Genomic DNA, 25765 nt, shown 5'->3' with positions numbered 1-25765 from the left:
CCACGGCAACATCAAGAATCCTTTAACAATTTTACATCAGCCATGTCTCGACATTACTCTGACCAAGTTCGAAGCGATTTGGGTAAATATAAGAAGGCTATTTAAAAGATTTAAGTGTTGTTTTAAGTGACACACTTCCTGCTGCCAGTTGTTGGCGCTATGACCGTGAATCACAGTAGTCACATCCATGTGCTCAGCCTCCATGACTAAACATACAGTTCAAGTTTGATCTGAATCTCGCCATGGCGAAACCACTCAAGATATCAAAAATCCGTTCAAAATTTATCATCTTCAGTGTCTTGGCATAGTGTTTGGTGACAATCGCATGATTCCCCTAGGAGGAGTATTTAAAAATTCAGAGCCTGCAATTTTTAAAAAAATCCACATTAAATCCAAAATGACCTACTTCTTGTTGGGCGGAGCTAATGACTGTTATTTTGAAAGTTGTCTGGCTTGATGAGAATAATATATGTACCAAGTGTGGTGACTGTAGGTGAAACTGACCCAACCACTTTAGTCAAAAGGGGGTGCTACAAAGCCCTCTCCCACGCCCATGTCTTAGATTTTGCTTATGCCTAACGGTCAACAGCTCTGATGTGTGTGCCAATTTTCATGAAATTTTAAGCATGCTAAGAGCCTCAAAACACCTGAAAAGAGTGGTAATGTTTGATGTGTTACCATGGCAACACTAAGCTATCCTTTCACTAACCTTTCACAATTTTACATCAGCCATATCTTGACATTATTCTGACCAAGTTTGCGGCGATTCGGTAAATATAAGAGGATTATTGTCTGTTGTTGTAAGTCACACACTTCTGTTGTAAGTCTCACACTTCCTTGCAGTTGGGGGCACTATGACTGTGACTCAAAATAACCACATCCTTGTGATCAGCCCCAGTACCAAACATACAGCCCAAGTTTCATCTAAATCACTCAGTGCACTCAGAAGATATGAGACACTTCCTGTTTCCCTTTTTCACTATAAATTTATTGCCTCGCCATGGCGAAACCATTCGAGATGTCAAAAATCCCTTCGCAATTTTGCATCCTCAATGTCTTGGCATAGTGTTGACCAAGTATGGTGACAATCACGTGAATCCCTCAGGAGGACTATTTAAAAGTTCACCACATGCACTTTTTATAAAATCCAAAATGGCCGACTTCCTGTTGGGCGGAGCTAACGATTGTCAGTGCGAAAGTTCTTCATGTCAGTGAGGACAATATGTGTACCGAGTTTCGTACATATACGTACAAGTATGTGCAATATGTGCACCAAGTTTATGTACCGTAGTACAGTACTCCAGAGACCCCCCACCACGCCCATGTGTTACCCTTGGCCCGGGCCTAACTAAACTCTGATGTGTGTGCCGAATTAATTAAGTTTTATTAATTAAGTTTTTGAGCATGTTACTTTCAGTGCTTGGGCCCTAATAAGATAATAGAAATAAGAAATATATGTACAAGAATGTGCAAAAAGGGAAAAAGGATGTATAAAAAGCAATTAGTGTGCAAAACATGGATGCACAAAATATGCATTATGTTATGTGTACAAAATCTGTGAGTATGTTACATGTAGTAACAATACAAAGTTCAAAGTGTGCGGAGTTTCAGTGGAGTGCAGAGTGATTGGAGAGTCTTTATGGAGTCTTAAGGGATCTGTATGGTGGACATATCCATGTTGAGTGTGATGGCCTGAGGGAAGAAGCTCTTCCTGAGCCTCTCAGTTTTAGCCATCAGACTACAGAAGCGCTTGATTTCAGCAGGCTGAACAGACAGGTACTGGGGTGGGGGAGAGCAGACACGGAGAGGCGCACCACTCTCTGCAGGGACTTGTGGTCGAGGGTTGAGCAGTTACCGTACCATGCTAAGATGCTCTGAGTCAGTACACTTTCTGTAGCCCCAGTATAGAAAGTTTTCAGGATCGCTGGGGAGACCCTGAATTTCCTCAGCAGTCTCAGATGGTACAACCGCTGTCTGGCTTTGTTCACTTGCGCTTGGATGTGATTTGTCAGTACCTTTTCCACCCTCAATATGAAATTACAACATATAAAAATTGATCAGAAACAATTTAGGGAAAGTAGGAAAAATAAATTAAGTTACAATAACCTGGTTGCAAAGTAATAAAAGTATTAATAAAACTTTATTTCATATAGCAGCTTTAAAAAGGCCTCTCAAGGCACTTTACATAGGAAAAGAAAATAGAAATAGAAGGACATAGTATAAAACAAAGTATATAAGCATGTATCAAAAACAGTTAATAATAAAATGCAATTCAATAATAATAATATACTCCACGGTTAAATTTAAAGAGCCAGCTTTACGAAGCTGGTGAGGAGAGCCAATGAGCATTACTTCAGACTTATTACTGTTAAAACAAAGAAAATTTTCAGCCATCCATATATTTTTCTCAGAAATACAATGTGAAAGAAAAGTAACTGCCACATTATTACCAGGTTTAGAATGAATGTAACTGTGTGTCCCATCTACGTAAGACATCTTAAGAGCTGACCAAGAGGAAAAATGTAAATGCTAAAAAGTAAGGGGCCCAAGTTGAACCCTGAGGGACGCCACAGCGAACTGAACCCATCTCTGACAAGCTTCCACCCTGAGACATAAACTGCCTATGATCTGAGAGATAGGATCTAAACCAATTCAAAGCAGTCACTGAGACACCAAAGACAGTACTGGTAAGTAAAAGAAAAGTGGCACTGAGATCAAGAAGGCCAAAGATAGAAGGAGAACCAGAGTCAGAATCTATTAACAAGTCATTAGTGACCTTAACTAGAGCTGTTTCTGTAGTATGGAGTTATGAAAACCAGATTGAAGGGGCTCAAAAAGATTGTTAACAATGAGGTGATTGTGTAATTGAAAAGCAAAAGTTATAAGATTTTTCGCAAGGAAAGGAAAGTTAGATTTTTAAATGCTACTGGCACAACACCAGGACACAGGGGATTATGTATTATACTCAAGACTATGGAACACAAAGGAAAAATATGATTTAAATAAACTAGTTGAGATAGGATCAACAATGCAAGTGATAGCCTTCATACATGATACCTCATTACCTAGAGAAACATGGTCAAGTGGAGAGAAATTTGAAAGAGTGGTGCAAGAAAAACAGGAGAGACTGAGAGAAGAAGCAGAGGAAACAAAAGTAGTAGTAACAATGAATTTACGAACACTGTCAATCTTGGTACTAAAAGAATCAAGACATTTGTGACAAAGCTCAGTTGAAACAGGCAAGTTGGTGGAGTAGTTACATTTGAGCAATATATTTATAGTATGAAAAATTTTGTCTGGGATTGGTTTGATTGTCAACAATTATGTGAGAAAAATAATGAGACCTGGCAGATACAATTTCTGCTTTGTGGTCCAATTTCACGCAGGTGGTCCTTCCAAGCCTGGTAATATATCTTCAAACCAGAAAGACGCCACCTTCGCTCCATTTTATGACAAGCTGCCTTCATTGAGCGCAGATTGTTGTTATACCAAGAAGCAGAACACAAAAAGGAAATAGTCTGTGTTTTCAAAGGAGCAAAGGAATCCATGCCAGATATGAGAACATTATTTAACAGAGAAATTTTGTCATCAAGGGGATCTGATGGGGAAAAACAACTTAAGAAAGAAGCAAGATAGTTAGTGAAATCAGGCAAATCAAAGGATTATGATTTGTGAAATTTTACAGTCTGAGTAGAGAAGATATTTGTGTGTTGTAATTCCATATTCCATATTAAATTCCATATTAAAAAAGATGGCTAGATGATCAGAAAGACCTAAATCAACAGAGGAAAGCTCCATTTGCAATAACAAGGTCTTTTGAGTCAGTGTGGATGTTAAAGTCCCCCAAAATAAGAATTCTCTTAAACTTGAGGTTGATAGTCAACAAATCAGCAAACTCAGACAAGAAGGCTTCATTAGTTTTAGGAAGTCTATAGACTGTAGCGATGATTGTAGTGAGAGGGGCAAAGACACTCAAAATGAGGCACTCAAAAGAAGTAAACTGTGGTTCCGACACGGGAATTATGTTGTATTGTAGGTTATATATCACCATAATACCCCCACCTCTGCCAGAGAGTCACGGGAGATCAAACAACTGAAAGCCTGTGGGAATGATTAAAGAGGAGTCTCTGTTTGTGCCATGTTTATGTTAAGCACACAAGGTCCAGTTTTTGTTATTCACAGATGGTGTGTTAAATAACGCCGTTTTAACCTGACTCAGGGACACAGGGGATAACGGGGAAAACTCCAAACAAGGAAGTTAATGCCAGTACAAAACAGTCTTTTAGCTTTACACTGAAATATTGGAACAGAGATGACAGTAGAAGACAAGTAGATAAAACTGCACCTTGAAGAGCGACGTACAGTATGTAGCGATTTGTTTGCAAAAGTATTATGGCAAAGCTCATAAGTGTCTTTCGCCAAATAGCAGTTCCTTTTTTTTAGGTTCAGTAGCTGGTACGCGGTGTACCATAAAGCCATGCTGAGGGAATCCACATCCACAGTAACCTGGGCAGGGCAACAGCAGGATTGACTCCAGAGAAAACTCACAGATAAAAACAACAGTCCTAAGTTTAAAAAGTGATCCCACGTTGCAGCAAAGCAATTAATAAAACATCGATCAGACATTACTCTCATGTTTAAAAGTAATTATCATACAGCTGTCGTCAATGAAATTATTCTGATTAATCCCAAATAAAGATCTGCTATTTCTGTAGGATTTTCTTCTCATCTTGGATTGCTGAAGCCATGGTCTGCACAGAGCAAGCATACATGGTATCACTTGTTGAAAGGTATCGAACAGGAGAGGGATATAAAAGAATTTCCAAAACATTAGATGTACCGTGGAACACCATAAAGGCCATCATCAGCAAATAGAGAAAACGGAGCACCACAGTGACATCACACAGAACAGGACGTCTGTCCAAAATTTATAAAAAGACGAGAAAATCTTTAACATTAAAGGAGCTGCAGAAATATCTGGATTCCACTCTGCATGTGACAAAAATCTCTCATATTCCTCACATTTCTGGGCTATGGGATAGTGTGGCTAGACAGAAGCCCTTTAACACAAAAATAAAATCTAAGCTCAATTAAATCACCCCAAACCATGTGGCAAATTGTGTTATGGTTTGATGAGATCAATTCTAAACGGTATAATAATTCCATAATTCCAAAAGGTTTTTTCAGTGCAAAATATATATATATCACCAGAAGAGCACCATACCCACAGTGGATCATGGTGGTGGCAGCATCATGCTTTAGGGCTGCCTTTCTTCAGCCGGAACTGTGGCTTTTTATCAAAGTGGAGTGAATCCACTTTGGTGTCTGCTAGTAAGTTGAAGATGAAAAGGAATTTCACCCTTCAGCACAATGACCTAAAGCATACATCCAAATCAACAAAGGAATGGCTTAACTAAAGGAAGATCAATGTTTTTGAATGACCTAGCCAGAGCCCAGAGCTGAATCCAACTAAAAATCTGTGGGGTGACCTGAAGCAGGCTGTGCACAGGAGATGCCCTTACAATCTGATAGATCTAGAATATTTTTGCAAGCAGGAGTGGGAAAATATTACCAAGACAAGATGTGCCACGCTGATAGACTTTTACTCAAAAAGACTATGTGGTGTAATAAAATCAAAAGGTGCTTCAACAAAGTATTAATTTAGGGGTGTTCACATTTATGCAACTAGGTTATTGTAAGTTGTTTATATTTTATTTTTTTCCTAAAATGTTTCTGATCGTTTTTCACTTAATTTTTATATGGTGTAGTTTCACATTAAGGGTGGAAAAAGTTATTTATATATATATATATATATATATATATATATATATATATATATATATATATATATATATATATGTTTTTTTTTTTTGTTTGTTTTGTTTTTTTTTACATAACTAAAACCTAACCAATGAACTGATGCACTATGGGAGGAAGGCAAGCCGGCAGAGGCAATGTGATGCTCTGGGCAATGTTCTGCTGGGAAACCTTGGGTTTTGACATTCATGTAGATTTTACTTTGACACATACCACCTACCTAAACATTGTTGCAGACCAAGTACACCCCTTCATGGCAACGGCCTCTTTCAGCAGGATAATGCGCCTTGCCACACTGCAAAAATTGTTTAGGAATGGTTTGAGGAACATGACAAAGAGTTCAAGGTGTTGACTTGGCCTCCTAATTCCCCAAATCTCAATCCGATCGAGCAGTGTGACTGATTGTGTGCTGGACAAACAAGTCAGATTCATGGAGGCCCCACCTCGCAAATTACAGGACTTAAAGGATCTGCTGCTAACATCTTTGTGCCAGATACCACAGTACACCTTCAGAGGTCTTGTGGAGTCCAGGCCTTGTCAGGTCAGAGCTGTTTTGGCAGCACAAGGTTGACCTACACAATATTAGGCAGGTGGTTTTAATGTTATGGCTGATTGGTGTATGTATGTATGTGTGTGTGTGGGTGTGTGTGTGTGTGTATATGTATATATATATATATATATATATATATATATATATATATATATATATATATATATATATATATATACACAGTGGGGATCGAAAGTTTGGGCACCCCAGGTAAAAATTTGTATTAATGTGCATAAAGAAGCCAAGGAAAAATGGAAAAATCTCCAAAAGGCATCAAATTACAGATTAGACATTCTTATAATATGTAAAAAAAAAAAGTTAGATTTTATTTCCATCATTTACACTTTCACAAAATAACAGAAAACAAAAAAATGGTGTCTGCAAAAGTTTGGGCACCCTGCAGAGTTAATATCTTGTACTGCCCCCTTTGGCAAGTATCACAGCTTGTAAATGCTTTTTGTAGCCAGCCAAGAGTCTTTCAATTCTTGTTTGAGGTATCTTTGCCCATTCTTCCTTACAAAAGTCTTCCAGTTCTTTGAGATTTCTGGGCTGTCTGTCACGCACTGCTCTTTTAAGGTCTATCCATAGATTTTCAATTATGTTGAGGTCAGGAGATTGTGAAGGCCATGGCAAAACCTTCAGTTTACGCCTCTTGATGTAATCCACTGTGGATTTTGAGGTGTGTTTAGGATCATTATCCATTTGTAGAAGCCATCCTCTCTTTACCTTCAGCTTTTTCACAGATGGCATCAAGTTACCGTCTAAAATTTGCTGAAATTTTATTGAATCCATTTTTCCTTCTACTCGTGAAATGTTCCCTGTGCCACTGGCTGCAATACAACCCCAAAGCATGATTGATCCACCCCCATGCTCAACAGTTGGACAGAGTTTTTTTTCATTAAATTCTGTGCCCTTTCTTCTCCAAACGTACCTTTGCTCATTCCGGCCAAAAAGTTCTATTTTAACCTCATCGGTCCACAGAACTTGTTTCCAAAATGCATCAGGCTTGTCTATATGTTCATTTGCAAACGTCAAACGCTGATTTTTGTGGTGAGGACGTAGAAGAGGTTTTCTTCTGATGACTCTTCCATGAAGATCATATTTGTACAAGTATCTCTTTGTAGTGGAATAGTGTACCACAACTCCAGTGTCTGCCAGATCTTTCAGATCGTGCAGTCAAACGTGGGTTTTGACTTGCTTTTCTCACAATCCTGCAAGCTGTTCTGTCTGATATTTTTCTTGGTCTTCCAGATCTTGCTTCAACTTCCACTGTTCCTGATGACTGCCATTTCTTAATTACATTCTGAACAGAGGATATTGGCATCTGAAAACGCTTTGCTATCTGTTTATAGACTTCTCATGCTTTGTGAGCATCAACTATTTTCAGTTTCAGTTTTCTAGACAACTGCTTAGAAGAACCCATGGTGCTGATTGTTGGGGCAAAGTCAGATGAGTTTGGGCATTTAAAACCTTTGAGATTGACATCACCTGGTCTTTCCAGACGATGATTGAGAACAATCCATGACACTGTCAGGTCTCAGCTTTCCAAAGGGGGCAGTGCATGCTATAAACTCTGCAGGGTGCCCAAACTTTTGCAGACGCCTTTTTTTTTTCCTGTTATTTTGAAAGTGTAAATGATGGAAATAAAATCTAACTTTTTTTGACATATTATAAGAATGTCTAATCTGTAATTTGATGCCTTTTGGAAATTTTTCCATCTTTCCTTGGCTTCTTTATGCACATTAATACAAATTTTTACCTGGGGTGCCCAAACTTTCGATCCCCACTGTGTGTGTATATATATATATATATATATATATATATATATATATATATATATATATATATATATATATATATATATATATATATATAAATCAGTTAGGTCCAGAAGTATTTGGACAATGACAGAGTTTTTGTGATTTTGCCTTTATACACCACCACAATGAATTTGAAATAAAACAATCAAGATGTGATTGAAGTGTAAACTTTCAGCTTTATTTTAAGAGGATCCACAAAAATATGGCATTTACCATTTAGGAATTACAGCCATTTTAAGCAAAGTACCTCCATTTTCAGGAGCTCAAAGGTATTTGGACAATTGACTGACAAGAAGTTAATTGACCAGGTGCGGTCCATTCCCTTGAACTTCAAGACAAATGAAGCAGATAAAAGGTCTGGAGTTGATATCAGGTATTGAGTTGGCATTTGGCAGCTGTTCGACTGGAGTTACCAATATGAAGTCCAAGGAGATCTCAATGCAAGTGAAGGAGGCCATCATTAGGCTGAAAAAACAACATAAATCTATAAGAGAGATAGCAAAAACCTTAGGTGTGGCCAAATCAACAGCTGGGTACATTCTTAAAAAGAAAGAAAGCACTGGTGAGCTCAACAACATCGAAAGGCCTGGAAGACCATGGAAGACAACTAAAGTGAACGATCGCAGAATCCATTTTTTGGTGAAGAAAAACCCCTTCAGAACATCAACAGAAGTCAAGAATACTCTGGAGAAGGTAGGCGTATCATTGTCAAAATCTACAATCAAGAGACGCCTTCATGAATGTAAATACAGGGGGTTTACAACAAGGTGCAAACCACTGGTAACATTCAAGAACAGGAAAGCCAGATTAGACTTTGCCAGAAACATCTAAAAAAGCCTCCCATGTTCTGGAATAAGATTTTTTGGACTGATGAAACCAAGATTAACATGTACCAGAATGATGGGAAGAGAAAAGTATGGCGAAATAAAGGAACAGCTCATGATCCAAAGTATACCACATCATGGCTTACTGATGTTTATTGATGATGTGACTGCTGACAGAAGTAGCAAGATGAATTCTGAGGTGTATAGGGCTATACTCTCTGCTCACATTCAGCCAAATGCTACAAAACTGATAGGTCGCCGCTTCACAGTGCAGGTGGATAATGACCCTAAACATACTGCGAAAGCAACTCAAGACTTTTTGAAGGCAAAGAAATGGAATATTCTTCAATGGCCAAGTCAGATAGAGCATGATCTCAACCCAATAGAGCATGCTTTTCACATATTAAAGACTGAAGGCAGAAAGATCCACAAACAAGCAGCAACTGAAGGTGGCTGCAGTGAAGGCCTGGCAAAGCATCTCCAGGGAGGAAACTAAGAATTTGAGTTTTGAGAACATGGGCTCCAGACTTCAGGCAGTCATTGAGTGCAAAGGATTTTCATCCAAGTATTAAAATTATTTTTATATTTACAATTATGTCACTTTGTCCAAATACCTTTGAGCCCCTAAAAATGGAGGTACTTTGTTGAAAATGGCTGTAATTCCTAAATGGTAAACGCCTTATTTTTGTGGAACCGCTTAAAGCTGAAAGTCTACACTTCGATGACATTTTGATTGTTTTATTTCAAATCCATTGTGGTGGTGTATAAAGGCAAAATCACAAAAATTCTGTCATTGTCCAAATACTTCTGGACCTAACTATATATATATAATATACATACACTGCCTGGGTCAAAAAAAAAAGTCACACAATCTAATATTTTGTTGCACTGCATTTAGCTTTGATTACGGCATTCGTCCTGGCATTGTTTCAACAACCTTATGCAACTTCACAACATTTATTTCCATCCAGAGTTGCATTAATTTTTGGCTGAGATCTTGCACTGAGGACAGGAGAGTCTAACCACTCCGTAAAGTCTTCTCCAGCACATATTAAAGACTTTCAATGGGGTTGAGGTCAGGACTCTGTGGTGGCCAATTCATGTGTGAAAATGATTCCTCATGCTCCCTGAATGACTCTTTCACAAGTTAAGCCTGATGAATCGTAGCATTTTCATCCTGGAATATGCCTGTGCCGTCAGGGAAGAAAAAGTCCATTGACGGGATAACCTGGTCATTCAGTACATTCAGGTGCTCAGCTGACTTCATTTTATTGCCGCACACTGAGGCTGAGCCTAGACCTGACCAGTTGATGCAACCCCAGATCATAACACTGCCTCCAGAGGTTTGTACAGTGGGCACTATGCATGACGGGTGCATCACTTCATGCATTTCCCTTCTTACGCCCATTGCTTTGGAATAGGGTAAATTTGATTTTATCAGACCACATGACCGATCACGATCATTCAAGATTTTTTCCGACTACATTTCTGCTGTACAGTTGACGTTTCACCACTATCCTTCCAGTCTTTAATAATGCACTGGACATTTCATAACCCAGTTCCAGTGATTTCAGCAATAGTTGTTTTCTTTGCTTGATGCAGGCCAACAATTTTCCCCTTCAGTAGCATCTTTTCCACGACCATGGGATACGTAATCTGCCATGGTTGTTTAAGAAATGAGAAGCTACACACTGCATCAGTTAAGGTTAAAAGAATTGTTGCCAGCTGAAACATATTAATCACTGCAGTAATGATCCAATCATAGGCTCTTAAGTATTTGCTTATTTAAACCCAAACAGCAACCTTTTTTTTGGCCAGGTAGTGTATATACACATACACACATACGAGACAGAGAGAGAGAGAGATTTTTTTTCTTTGTTAAAAAAGATAAACCAACAGACCAGAGAGCTGTATATGGAAGAAAAGCAAGCCATTTTGAAGCTGAGAAAAGAGGAAAAATCAATCAGAGCCACTGCACAAGCAATGGGCATAGCCTATACAACAACTTGGAATGCTCTGAAAAAGAAAGAAACCACTAGTGTACTAACAACCAGACATCGAACAGGTCGGCCAAGGAAAACAACAGCAGCTGATAACAGAAACAGTGTGAGAATTTAAAGAATTCTGAATACAGAGATGAGCCACAAAAGTTCTGGAACCAAGATTAACCTCTACCAAAGTTATAGAAAGGCCAAAGTGTGAAGAAAGAAAGGATTCAAAACATGGCTTGGGCTTGCATGGCTGCTTCTGGAATGGGTTCAGTAATCTTTATTGATGATGTAACTCATGATGGTAGCACCAGAGTGAAATGAGAAGTCTACAAAAACATTCTGTCTGCCAATTTACAGAGAAATGCATCCAATCTAATTGGGAGGAACTTCAAAATGCAGCAAGACAATGACCGAAAACGCACTGCCAGCACAAAAAGTGGAAATTTTAGACTGGCCAAGTCAATCACCAGACCTTAATCCAATTGAGCTTGCATTTCACCTCCTGAAGAGGAGACTGAAGGGAGGAACCCCCCCAAAACAAACAGCAACTGAGGTACAAGTTGGGAAAAGCATCATGAAAGAAGATTGTAACAGTTTGGTGATGTCAGTGGTTCACCAGCATGATGCAGTTATTGCAAGCAAGAGATATGCAACCAAACATTACATTATTTACTTTAAGACTATCTGTTCCAATACTTTTGCTCACCTAAAAATTGGGTGGTCTGCCACCAAAGGTGCCATGTTCTAAGTTGTTTAACACATATATATGTAAATATCATGAAATATTCGTCTTTTGATCTCAAACTCAAATGTCTTCAGTGTATAGCAAAAACAAAAGAATTTCAGAGGGGAGTATATGTGCTCGAGTCCGCCGCAAAATCTGTTTTTTAACTTAGTGTTTTCATAACATCTCTTACCATAGAAAATATTGGCTTGTGATTGTGAGTTTGAATCCGAACAATGCCACAGCCACCTGGGAATCAAAACAAAAAAGAGAGTGAAATAGAGAGCAGAATAAGGAGAGAAAGGGGGGATAGATAAGAAGGAAAGAGGTCTATGACTGGCTGAGCCAGGGAGTGTTATCACCTTTGACATTGGTGTTTTCTGTCACAGAGACCCACCGTACCTGAAATGCAAGGAATAAGAAATACAGCATATTTAGTGACATATTGAGAGACAGCCCTAGGCAAAAACCTGTACCTGTGAGTTCACAGAATGTGTGTGTGGTAAATAAGTCACATTTAACGTTAGAGAGAGAGTTAGAGAGTCAGTGATAAACATTAATGATTTGATTCATTAATGTTTATCGCTGACTCTCTAACATTATGCTAAATGTGACTTACTTTAGCAAATGGCCGTTGAGTCCGTGGCAAATAATTTAAGGCAGATATTCATTCAGCATCTATAGATTATAATATACTTTTTTTTTTTTGTTCTTTTCTGTGGTCATCAATGCTGTCCCTGGGTTGTTTAGTTAGCATATGGAAATGGCATCAACCATTCACAGATTTACATCAGAAGTTCAGACTGTGAGGAGCACTGGCAGAGGTAGCATTAGGCTGCTGCCTTTCTCCCAGCTGAATTCTACTGTGTGCTGTAAGCAACCAAAATGCTGATTGTATCTAATGCAAGAAGTGAATCATTATGCATCTATGTCTCCCTCCCTTTCTTTAGGAAGTTTTGTAAGTACCTAGAGGTGTTTCTGAAGGAGCTTCTGTTGCCTAATCTGGTGTGGCGTGCAGGCCGTGCTGCTGCCGCAGTTCGGAATTCAGCTCTCAGCTGTCTACTAGCTACGCTGCAGGGCGGAACTCTTTCAAAGGAGCAGGTAAAACAAACAGATACATTAGATTTATGCTTTCCCTGGGTGGGGACTGGTGGAAACACTTTTAAAAATTTAGAGCTTGTGCAACAACAACAAAAAATCTTAGTACCACTAGCTTTTTCATTTTTAAACAGCTTCTGTAAATAATTACTTTTACTGACATTCTCTTGTCAGCACTAAAATAAATATTGTTGGACTAGAAAGTGACAACTAGTTTAGCACAAAACTTCAAGTTGTACTAATCAAAAAAAAAAAAACAATTTATATAACCACTACATTACAAAAAAAAAAACACTATAGAAAAATTTTACTGAACATCAGTAGTAAGAAATATTAAATGTTGCTGTTAAATAAAAAAAATACATTTGATATTTGTTTGTAATAAATAGAAAAGACATGAGAAAAATTAAATTTATTTCACTAATCAAACTCAGCAGAACCAGAAATTGTATAAAATGTATAAAAAAACATTTGCAATAAGAACCACTTTTAGTTAGGGAAATTTCATATGCAAAATTACATTCATTTAAATAAGTTTTGGCATGATCCAATGGTTGGTCCAACAGAGACCTACAAGTGGAAAATAGGTCAGTAGGTAAAACTTTATTGACGTAGCTCTTTTCTAGATGAAAGGCTGCAAAGTGCTTTACAATAAAATATTAAAACCAAATCTAAAGGAAAAAACAGCATAAAATAACAAGACACAAAAGACTGCCACCAACAGACAGAAACAGTAAAACACCAAGAAATGTGTTTTACACAAGCAACTGTAATTCCTGTTGATAAAAGCTAAAACATAAAAATGGGTTTTAAGTCGTCTCTTAAAAGAGGCTGTCGAATCAGAGTCTAATGTCTTGTTTGCTTCAGTCTTGTTCTTAGAACAACCAAAAGCCCTTGGCTAGGAGACCTCAAAGACCTGCCACTTGCATAGGGATCTAACAATTCGTAAATATATTCAGGAGCTTCACAATGTAAAGCCTGATAGGTATGTAACAGTACTTTAAAATAAATTCTAAATTTCACTGGCAGCCAGTGGAGAGAGGCGAACACTGGGCTAATGTGATCATTCATTTCAAAGTCCAGTCTTTGTAAGATGATGAGCAGCTGCATTTTGAACTAATTGAAGCTGAGCCAAAGCTCCTTGACCAAGGCAATTAAATAAGGCATTGCAATAGTCCAAATAAGATGACACAAATGCATCAATAATCCTTTCTGTGTCCTGAAAGGACAAAGCTTGTCTAAATTTAGCAATATTTCTCAACTGGAAAAAAACAAGCTTGAACAGGTTTCTTGACGTACATTGAAAAGTCTACCTGAGAATCAAAATAATGCCCAAGTTTCTAGGAAAAGGATTCACTTTTGATGTGAACAGACCAAGAGCTACCAGCAAATCCCTAGGAACACTCTCGTGGCCAACAACCAGAACCTCTGTTTTATCTTCATTTAACTTGAGGAAGTTACAAGACATCCAGTCCTTAATGGCTACATACACTCGGGTAGACAAGTTAATCTACTGAAGTCATTGAGTTCATATTCATGAACAGCAATGTATAAGAGCTGTCAAAATATCTGTTCGACATTTCATTTTCAGTGTCTAAGCTGGTTTGATTCTGCCAAATTGGAGTAATAGCAGTCTTAAGATTTGCAATTGGACTTGCTAATCCACACGCTATTTGGCCAAAAATAAAATGCTTTTGCAATCCTATTTGCATTTCCACTGTCAACAAGGTAGACCTGTTAATAGGGACTGTTTGATTCGGAGAACAGCTTTCGGAAGATATTTTTGGTGTTCTGCAGGAAATGACAAAATTGGTTTAACCTTGTGGCTGTAGTTTTGAAAATATGGAGGTCAAAAATACGGAGGCTGAACTTTGTGGCTGTTATTACTATAAACAATGTTAAGAAGGTGTCTGTACTAACTTGCCTCATCTTAGCATTTGCCCAAGAACTGCTAAACTGCTTTTGTCATTTTCTCCAAAACAACAAAAAGTCCCTCTCATAGTGTTTCATTGACAGGTCTATCTTATTAGTGAAAAAGCACACAGGATTTCAGACACATTTTATTTGTTTAGTTGGAGCATGAGGATTACAAAGTGTAAACACAAAAGGATTACTATTACTTTTTCAGTATGACATTCACACCAGTTTAGTAATTTAAATGAAAAGTCAAACAGACTTTGCATTTTAATTTTGGCAGCCATTGTACATATTGTTGTACAGGAAAATGCAATTGTAAATATGCTATTGCATATTGTACTTCATATTGTTGTACTATTTGAATTGTGTCTTACATTGTGGGCACACACATACAAAATGCAATTGCAAATAAACGTTTTCTGTGTCAATCCGCATTTAGTCTTTACCAGCCACGGAAGCCACTGGCAGGCTCTAAACAGTCTGTGACTCAGTGGTGAAACTACACACATAGTGAACAGGGAAAAGCCCTAGTTCCAGAGTGGACCGTACAATTAATCGCAGTGAATTATTAAGAATGATAGTCACCCTGTCACTCCAGTGTGTGGCAAACATTATTGTACCTTAGCAGTTTGAGTAGGCCATTATGAGAAGTTCCAGCTCTTGCTGGCATGACTGAGCTGTTAATCGCAGCTATGTTGCTAACCGCCTCAAAGGTAGTTCGGATAAAGGAAATTTCACAAGTAGGTTGAGCCTGCAGCTAACCTCAAATACTACAGACAGGAACAGATCCTCATCCTATTGCATCAAGCAGGAAGTATGGGGTTTTTCTTCAGAACGGGAAAAAAGGCACATTAGCATGCTAGGCTGGCTAGCCTCAAGTCATTCCTACCAATTTTTTGTGATGTCATATACTGTCATGTATAGAGCCATTCAGATGATATAACTATTGGTTCACAGTCAGCTGGAAAATGTCTCACTGTGGCTATCAGCATAGCATGCCTCTGATGCTAGACCATTCATTCACATTGAGAGAAATGACCTCTTGTTGGTCTTTCCACCCTCTTCACTGTAAGATTAAGTGTCACACTATGTGCGAGGAAGGTGGACACTTCTCTGATAGTCTGCTCCTTGGTGGAGACCCATTAGAACCCTTCATCCAAGTGTGGCTGGACTCCTATGCCTCTGGGCCTTGGAAGCAGCAGGGCTGTCAGTCTACGCCCTCTCTTCTAGAGAGAAAGCAGAGGGAAAGACATTGACCTGCAATGCCTATTATGAAAAAGGCAGCCCCAAAGAACAGAGTAGTGAGGGCATGAAAGATGCAACACACAGGTCCAATCATATGACCCTGTCGAACAGACAGGCTTAAAGTTGTCCTTCTGGACAGTTGAAGTTTATATTCCTAAAGCTTTTTGATCAGAATTCCTGTCTGAGGCAGACACTGCTAAATCTTTTTTTTTTTTTTTACTATAAGCATTCCATCAGCCTCTGTCTTCCCTGAAAGGTTATTCGAGGTGGGGGACATCTATTAGGGGTCTACCCATGGTTAAGTCAGTAGTGCTCAGATGTCTATCAGCAGTCAGACAGCCTGATACTTCATTGTAGGGCTTGTAAAGGACCGACAGAATTTATGTGAGTATCTAGGCAATAAGCCAAGTTGTGGTCACTCGAGGGTGCCAGCTGGCCAGTCCATTCCTTAAGGCTGACTCTTGATTGATGCCTGTGCTCTTCCTTAGAGGGCTCTTGCCATAGGGCAAAAGAGCAGACCTAATACAGTTTTCATACCTTAGATTATGTGTGTCCCTTCGTGGACTATGCCAACCACCCCTTGTGCCATCCATAAACTACCTTGGTAGGGATCCACCCTGCTTCCCGTTCTAAATGTCTTATTGTCTAGAGTGAGGTTTCGATCAGCTTCGTTTACCAAGAGGTCTATGGCTGCAAACTGAGGTAACCGTTCTCATGTAGGCATCTGTAGTCAAATTCCTGTGCACGCGATTCTAAGGGCCCTGGTCACACAGGGGGCCCAGCAGAACCCCATACTTTGGCGTATGATTTTGGTATTTAAATTGCCTCTTTGCACAATAATCTATTAGGACGCACGCTATAATGAAAGCCACCCCTCTGTGCCAAGAGCGTGTGTGTCCCCTTAAGACGTTTGCAAGTTATTCAGAAATGCGGCACTTCACAGACTGGTTCTGAACTTAGCGCATCATTCAGGTAGATGGCAAGACGCAAGACATGGCGCAGCCAAAATCAAGATACCAAAAGAGAAAAGAAAAGCATGAAAAAGAGCAGTGTTTATCCACTGGAAGTTGTAACAATATTTCCATGCAATGAACAATAGTAATGGAGCAGCATTCATAAAAAGATGAAAAATCACCAAGCAACAATAAAACTGCTCTAGTGATGTATATTCAAGGTTTCCGCAGCATTGGAACAATTTTCTGTGAGGAATTGTTCGAAATTTTACGCTGTAGTCATGTAAATCTGCTTTAATTATTGCGGGTGATTTTATGAAATAAGTGTTGTAATAAAGTTGGATTTGTGAGTGAATTGTTTGATGTGGTTTGTTTCAATGAATTGGAGAAATCCATTGATAAAACTAGTCTGAATGATTCATTCACAAATAGAACTGATTTTTCTCAAGTTCAGTGATCCTGTCGCTGTTTGTGTGTGCTGGTGTGTGAAACTTATAATTCACTAGGTGAATAATAATAATAATAATAATAATAATAATAATACATTTCCTTGTTCTTGTATAAGCTGTTCCTTTATCTATAAACTCTCCCTTCTGTGTCAAAAACAAACACTGTAACCACTCATGCCTCGAGTGAAGATCAAGTGGCAAGAAGATAAGATAATTGGGGGATGGGGCCTTGGGGCCTGGAGTACAAATTAGCCAGGGGGCCCAGAAACCCTAGCGGCGCCCCTGGTAAGCATACATTGCAAACCCAGGCTCAGGCACACTGAGTTACAGTCTGCTAATGCCTGTCGCTGGAAAACAAGAAATTTAGCCAACAAAATAACTGAATTAATCAATCGGCCAAAGATATGACAAGGTCAAATGGTGACAGTGACTTTTACCTCAGGTAAATAATGGACAGACCAATGTAAATAATGCTGATAAAATGAAAACTTATTCTCATTGTAAAAATTTGGCAGTAATGATGTTTTTCCGCAAGTTAGATTAGGTTATAAATGTAGAGGTAGGTGGGAGTCTTTCAGTGAAATTGAAATGAATTTTTAAATGATTTTACTTTTTTTAACCTTTGGGGGAATTTAAAATGATATTACTTGTGGTTGATGTGTTCCAAAGAGAAACATATTTCAGTTCAGGGAAGCTTGGAGTTTTTAGAACAGTGTAATACTAACTATTAATAGAAAATATCAAAATTTGTGAAGTTTTTTTCAGGTAACCACATACATTTGAGTTTATTTGGGTTTGATCTGGTGTCATCAGAATATTAAATTTCATTTGGTCAGGTCTTTAAAAGGTGTTAAAACATTGAATAAATCTCTGCAGCAACTCTGTTAAAAGTGAAAACTCTGGCAGTTGGGGTGGAAAGGTTTATTTTAAGGGTGGCCATATCTGATTTGGAAGCTGTTATTATCAGACAAATAGGTGTTTGTCTCAGCTAACACTGTCCCACTTACTCCTGCTAAAATATTACAAGTCTCAGCTTGCACCTAATAGACATGGTCATGTTTTAACTTCTCTGTTCTCTGTCACCGCCCCAGTAAATTTCCATGACATGCACAGTTTTGAGACTGATCTTCAGAATAATCTTTTTAAAACCAGCTTTTACCTAATTTGTTGCATTTATAATGCATAATGTGTGGTACAGACATGTTGAAGAGAGACCTGCACCATCACTGCCCTCTCTTCCAACTCAGAAAGTGTCAGTCATAAAGGTTCCATTCACTTTAATCCTTGGCTTTTTTATGCTAAAAAGCCTTGAAGTGCTACACAGCTTGGGTCACATTTTTGGTGTGTGTTTTTCTGTTAGGTTCTAAATATGGAGACAGAATTCAGTGCTTATCTGATTTCAGCACTGGAGGAAGACTCGGAGCTCTCTCGTCTGTTGGCCTGTAGATCAGTATCCTCATTCATTACTGTTGCAGAACGATGTCTTAACCCAGACACACTCAACAAGATCTATCCAGGTATACACATGTAAAATATCACTCAACACAACTGCAACACAGCTTCACCTTGACATGCTTAACAAGATTTACCCTTTATCAATCACAAGCTTCTCTTCTCTTAAAAGGGTTAATGCTTATACATTTCTGAATACATTCAGTTTATCTCTGAACCACATATGTTATATCCTTCTGTGTTTGTATTTTAGAGCTTTTAAAACGGATAGATGACAGCAGCCCGGAAGTGCGCGCTGAAGCTCTGAAAGCTCTGAGTGTGTGGCTTTCATCTTTAGACAAAAACTATGACACACACACATACCACCCCAATCTGGAGTTCCTTTTCCAACAATTGCTGCTGTACTTAGATGACCCTGACCACCAAATCCAGCTTATGGTACTGGGTAAGAGTTAATATGTTGACATTAAATCATGATTGTTTTTTGTGGCTAAAATGTTACAGCATTTGAAAAAGCCAGAATTTTTTTTCCCCAATTGTCTTGTGGAACAACTTGTCTGCAGGTCCTAAAATTATTTGTCATAAAAGTCCTAAAATGTGTTTACTTGATATCTGTAGACATATTGACACACCTATTTCATAATTTAAGTAATGAGAGGATGTGTATGTGAATTCTCCCTGTCGCCAGTAGCTGATTGTTCACTTATAGAGAGAGCTGAGTTGTTTAAGTCAATCACTAATATGTTAAAAGAATAATTCAGTGAATAATCAAATTTTTATAATGTATTCCTTGCCCCAAATGTAGTCAGTCAGCCAAGACATTTAGATGTCTCTTTGCTTCTTTAGCTTTGCACTGACTCTATGAGCCTAGTGGAGCATAGATTCTCATAGTGCTTTTTACAATAGAGATTGTCCAACAGCAGCTGAGCAAGCCAAGGGTGACAGTGGTAAGAAAGAGCTCCCTAGGATAGTGCTAAGGAGTAGAAAACCTTGAGAGAAACTTCTCAGCAGAGGCAGTCCATCCTGTTCTGGCCCCCACCGGGAATCTTTTTTTTTTTTTAATTTAGCTAACATATAATAAGAATCTGTCTCACCCAAAAGCTTTTCTGTAAATAGAAAAGCTCTTTTCATATTTATAGTGAAGCTATATAATCTGCAGGTTTCTGTTCAGGTCACACCTTCAAAGTTGTGAAATCAAACTGTGCCAAAGAAAAATTTTGTTTTGGTTGTGTAAAATGGTTGCTCCCATAATATTACAGTGATCAGTTTTGTTTATCTTTATAGATTGTAGCCAAGTCTGTGTGAGGTTTTTATCAAAAAGAATTTGGATGTTACTGACTTACACCATTTGACTAGGCTGATTATATTTGCCAAACTATTCCTTTATGGTCTGGCACATGTGTCATGTGTATATTCTGGCCTGACTAAGATTCGAGGTATCCACATTTGAGAGTGCTGGATAATTCCGAGGCATTCCTTTACAGATAAGCAATTGCGAAATAATATTTAATATTAGCCAGAATACTTTTGCAATATAGCCAGAATACATCCAAAAAATTTCAGATTACTTTCTGTTATTTATCTGTTTTTACAAAACATTTCTTTTTGTTGCTCTTCCATTATTATCCAGTTATTGAAAAGTTAAATTGAATTGCTTATTGGAGCATTTCTACCAATATGTTACTGTGTGTCTGGATTTGCTGTTCATTATTAACTTTATTGTGATTGGGATTTGGATGCTTTTGGGGTAACTGAGTAGCAACATAATGATTATGATTTCTAAATTAATTTTGGAATTATTATCATTGATTGGGGATTCCTTACTAAAAATAATAAATTCATCACTCAGCTTGGGCCATGTCTCCAAGTTTTTAAAGGCAGTTTTTGTTAAAACACTCTAATGTAATTTCCAACATGCCTAAACTATCTAAGTTTTGGAAAAGCTTGTCACCAAACAGCTGTTCTCTTTAATTAGAAATAAGCAAGCACTATGTATTTCAGTTTGGTTCCAGAAGCATCATAGTACAGAATCAGTGGTGACTAAAGTGGTAAATAACCTACTTCTTGTCTCAGATTATGGGTATGCTTCTATTTTGGTACTGTTGGATTGAATGCAGCATTTGACACTACTGCGCAAGGTATTTTAATGGCCAAGGTTGAAGATATTGTCTAGTTTGATAGTAAATATCTTGCCTTGTTTAGATCCTATCTGACAGACAGACTGTTTGTTAGCATTAACAAAGATTCTTCAGAACTTAAATATGATGTACCACAAGGTTCTGTTTTAGCCCCCTGTTCTCTGTAATTCACAGACATAATGTTCGCTTTCATTTCTACATTGGTGATATACAATTTTGTCCTCAGTTTGACCAGGTTCAGCAGCTCAGACGTGCAGAATGGAAAAGCTTGGATGCATAGATGCATAGGAACTTTCATATCCTAAATTCTAATAAAACAGAAATACTAATGTTGGGTACTAAATATGCTAACCAAATGTTGAGGAACCTAATGCATGCTTTATAAACTTTAGATTGGATTATTGGAACCTGTTGCAGGCTGCCTCCCTTGCTGCTTCTTTAAGTAAGCTTTAGCTAGGTTAGATTGCATTAGCCTATATCCTTGCCAGGAAAAGAAAAAGTCAGAGCACCCCAGTCTTATACAAGCTACACTGGCTGCCTATTAATCTACATTGATTACAAAGTCCTGTTTATCATGTTTAAGGCTCTGAATGGTTTAGCGCCAGCATATTGTACTTATCTCCAACAGATAATGTCTATATCCAGGATTTAGACCCCTCTGTGCTATTAATTTTAGTGGCCAAGCACCAAAGGTACATAGGCACCATATTGTAATTGTACAGTCAGGTCCATAAATATTTGGACATTGACAAGTTATTGTTATTTTAGTTGTCTTTAGCTATAGGTGTAGGAATTTCAGGACTTTTATATGTGGTTCTACCACTTTTTTTAAGGGACCAAAAGTAATTGGACAAACTAACATAACTATCTATAACTAACATATAACTACTAATATAACAACACATAATATTATAATCATTTTATCAACTAATATAATCATTTTAATACTTGGATGCATATCCTTTGCAGTCAGTGACTGCCTGAAGTCTGGAACCCATAGCCATCACCAGGCACTGGGTTTCTTTCCTAGTGATGCTCTGCCAGGCGTTTACTGCAGCTGTCTTCAGTTTCTGCTTGTTCTTGGGCTGTATTGCTTACAGCAACTGAATGCCATGCTCAATTGGATTTGGGTCTGGTGATTAACTTGGCTATTGCAGAACATTCCACTTTGCCTTAAAAAAAAGTCTTGGGTTGCTTTTTTGTAAACAGTTGTAAACCTTTGTAAACAATATGGCAGTACATGTCAATTCTAACAAGGCAGAGCATATTTTAATCAAAGAGCTGTAACTCATGAATGCTTCTGTGCATCCAGATGAAACATGAAAGGCCTAAAACGGACAAGATTCTGAGGTGATCTGTAAAGGGGCATTTCATGCATGGGGCAAAGCTAAGGTCAGATAACTGTTTCTCACAAACTGTAAGTCCGATCAAGCTGAAATTTGGTATGTTTATCATTACGCTAATCTATAATGGGAATTTTGATTCACCATTGGTTCAACATATCGAGCTGAAATTTGGAATGCTTCATCTATGTTCTAATCTGTAAGTTCATTGTTGATGATCACATAATTAATCTAAAAATATAGCTGCCATCCACCAATCAGATTTAAGCAGGCATTTGACAGAGTTAACACTGAGCAATCGTCACAAAACTCAAATGGTAGGTTCGGGTAGGGACACACTACTATCTGGTGCAATCTCACTCAGGTTAGACACTGGAGGGCACTATTCCTGTTTGTTCATGCAAAAACAAAGCATATGTCTTGGCAAATAAGGTGTTACAGTTACATTTCTTTCTTTTTTTTTTTAGCTTGATTGGCTCAATCCATAAAAAAATTACTTTTGGCACATCTAGCGCAGCCCACTCAAATTTTTGACAGTTTGTCATAAACTGTGAAACATGCTTTTGGAAACTAGTCTTACGATTTTTGGCCTATCTTCAAAAAATTGGTGTCAAGCTACTCAGGAGAATGTGAATCTCAGTAATTATCAATGCGTAATTGCATCTGAAATGCACCACTTACACTTACATTTATGGCATTTGGCAGATGCCCTTATCCAGAGCAATTCACCGAAGTGCTTTAAAGTCTATCAATAAATACATCCTGATACTGGTTCACTAGGCCATGGGCTAAGAGTACTATTAGTCTAAAAAAACTGTTGGAGAGGTAATATTTTAAGAAAAAAACACAGACAGTACAAGATTTTTTTTTTTTAAATAAAGTGCTAATTTAAAGTACTCCCTGAAGAGGTAGGTCTTTAGTCGTCATTTGAAGACAGAGGTCAGGGTGACTGGCCTGTAGTCATTCAGTCCTGTAATGTTTGAATTTTTGGGGACTGGGATGATGACGGAGGTCATGAAGCATGTGGGAACAGAGCAAAGTTCCAATGATTTGTTGAAGATGTCTGTGAAAACTGATGCTAATTCCTGTATTTGGTAATTAGTGTAGTTAGTACTCTCCTAGAGGCCTGTCCAGACTGTTGTTGGGTCGTTAGCAGCAATGTGGCTTCTCAGCTTGGCTGAGTACTTTCTCTTTGCTGCTTTATCCAGCCTCCTTGAAAACAGTCCAATTTGTGGAATCAAAGCAGCCCTGAAGCATTTCAGCCATTGCTGTCAGTTGCCACTTCCCTGAACTTGTGCCAGTCAGTGTGCTCAAAACAGTCCTGAAGAGCAGTGATTGTTCCTGCTGTCCAGGTTTTCACCTGCTTCAGAACCGGTTTGTAGTGTCATACGAGCGGTCTGTATGCTGGGATTAGCATAACAGAGATGTGGTCTGAGTAGCTGAGGTGGGGGCAGAGCTCCTCATGGTACGCACCAGGGATGTTTGTGTAAACAAGATCCGGCACATTCTTCCCTCTCATTGCAAAGTCCACATGCTGATGGAATTTAGGGAGCACTAGCTTGAGATTTGTCAGCGTGTGACACATAAGGCCACTGTTAATGTTCTACACAGCTTGTTTCAGCTTACCGTCCACCAACTTCATGTCTTCCCTGGGGCTTGTGAAGACTTACACTGCCCTCTGTGTAGCTTTGCAGCGAAGCAGAGTACTCCGGAAAGGTGTATAATTTGTGTCCATTGTATTCCAAGTTTCACTCTCACGGGAGACACAATATCAGTTCCTTTTCCTGATAGAAATGTACTCTGGCAATAATCGTGCAAGGCCTCGGTTTCAGCTGCAGAATGCGATGTGCATGGTAAATGATTAGTGGATTTTAAATTGTGCTTCGCCCAAGAGTTTTGGAATTAGAGCAACAATTAATTCAGTTGGTCTCCCCTTTTCTTCCCCATCTGCAATCCTAACTGCTCAAATTTATTGAACCTTTCATTGATAGATCTTATCTGATATCTTCTCCCACAAAAGCGGTTGCTCGTCATCACCTGAGTGAATGTTAACACTTTGACTACCATCATTAGTTGATGTAGGTGCTTGGGTTCAACACTCTTCAGAATTTTTTAATTTTTCAGCCGGCATTTTTCATTGTGAGGATTGCAGGTGTTGGGTCAACTGCTGATGATTTTAAGATAAGCTGTTGAACATGTTATATAAGCTGAGAGATGACAAAGAAGTAACGTTTACTTTGTGCACTGACTCTCGAGTACAAGTGTCAAGTGTTGATGTAAGAAATTTATCCTGCACTTGCCTTCTCTGTGGCTTACTGTACAGAGAATTTTGAATTTTTGGCATCTGATAGAAATCACCTACTGACATAAAAAAAAACTAATATATATTTTTCCCTCTGTTTAAATACATCAGGAATTTTAATATGACCCAGCATTAATCAGTGTGAAAAGCTAAGTGCAATCATTCCACCTAGGTCATGTGTCTCTGTGTATCTCCCTCTTCTCTCCAGAGGTTCTGAAAGCCAGCAGTGTTGCAGATCCTGTTCTCCTGCAGCAGAAAGTGGAGGAAGTGAGAGAGAAACTGCGCAGCTTTGAGTACTGTGATCAGCTGCTCCAGTACATTCAGTCCCACTGATGGACTCCCACAAAGCATTGTCCAGTGGACTGCATACAGCTTCTAACTTTCTAATATTTGGTAGATCAGAATTTTGATTTGAAAGTTGTTTCTTTATATGGTCATATACCATGTTGCTTTTCTGGTATTACTTTATCTAAGGAGATCTGTAACAAAGTTTTTAAATTGTGTCAATTGTCAGTCATGGTTTGCTATATTACTTAGTTGTAATTCTACAGGATATAGATGAAAGTAATATGGTTAGCAGTAGTATCGGCATTCTTTTTTGCTGTTTTTTTATTTTCAAATACTGTTTGATATGTGTTATTGCTGTATTTGCATTAAAGGCAAACATGGTAGAAATGGTAGTCCATTAATGAATTAATTCAACATTAAAAAGACATTAAAATTCTAATAATTCCTAGGTGTCACACAATAGTCATAATGGCATATGCAGAACATATTAGGCAGAACATTATATGCTGGGAATGTTGGAACAATATTGTAATGTTTTAGATATTTAAAAATTACATTCACTATTTTGGTGACAATTATGATTATCCAATTGAAATTGATATGAAAATTAATTTTCAGTTACTACAGGATGAAATTACTTACAAAATTAGCCTTTGTACTAACAAGTGCACAAGGGTTAAACACTAAGAGTTAAAGCACTTCATTTGGCATCAGAGCAACAGAGAACATACTGTGAAGTTCAGACAGCCATATTTTTATAGCCGTATTAATAAAAACATCTTTGCTCTGTTTTACTTCTGTGAGGCCACAGCTATAATGTAGAGCTGCACAAGACATGCACTTTGGAACCATAT

At 38.2% G+C, this 25765-nt stretch overlaps 1 protein-coding gene across 2 annotated transcripts in view; it reads left to right on the top strand.

Annotated features, from left to right (window-relative positions):
- The window catches only part of LOC113528252 (dynein axonemal assembly factor 5), a 61112-nt gene extending 35814 nt beyond the window's left edge, over positions 1-25298 (top strand). For both annotated transcript variants that reach the window (XM_053239286.1, XM_026916697.3), the window contains exons 10-13: positions 12677-12827; positions 18749-18905; positions 19094-19285; positions 24832-25298. In XM_053239286.1, coding sequence (XP_053095261.1) covers positions 12677-12827; positions 18749-18905; positions 19094-19285; positions 24832-24956 — 625 coding nt within the window. In that variant the 3' untranslated portion in view covers positions 24957-25298. The remainder of the gene's footprint in view (positions 1-12676; positions 12828-18748; positions 18906-19093; positions 19286-24831) is intronic.
- Positions 25299-25765: the final 467 nt, after the last annotated feature.

This window comes from Pangasianodon hypophthalmus, chromosome 13 (genome assembly GCF_027358585.1).
Source record: "Pangasianodon hypophthalmus isolate fPanHyp1 chromosome 13, fPanHyp1.pri, whole genome shotgun sequence".
Classification (NCBI taxonomy): Eukaryota; Metazoa; Chordata; class Actinopteri; order Siluriformes; family Pangasiidae; genus Pangasianodon; species Pangasianodon hypophthalmus.
The sequence above is the reverse complement of the archived record's forward strand: the minus strand, read 5'-3'. Positions and strand labels throughout refer to the sequence as shown.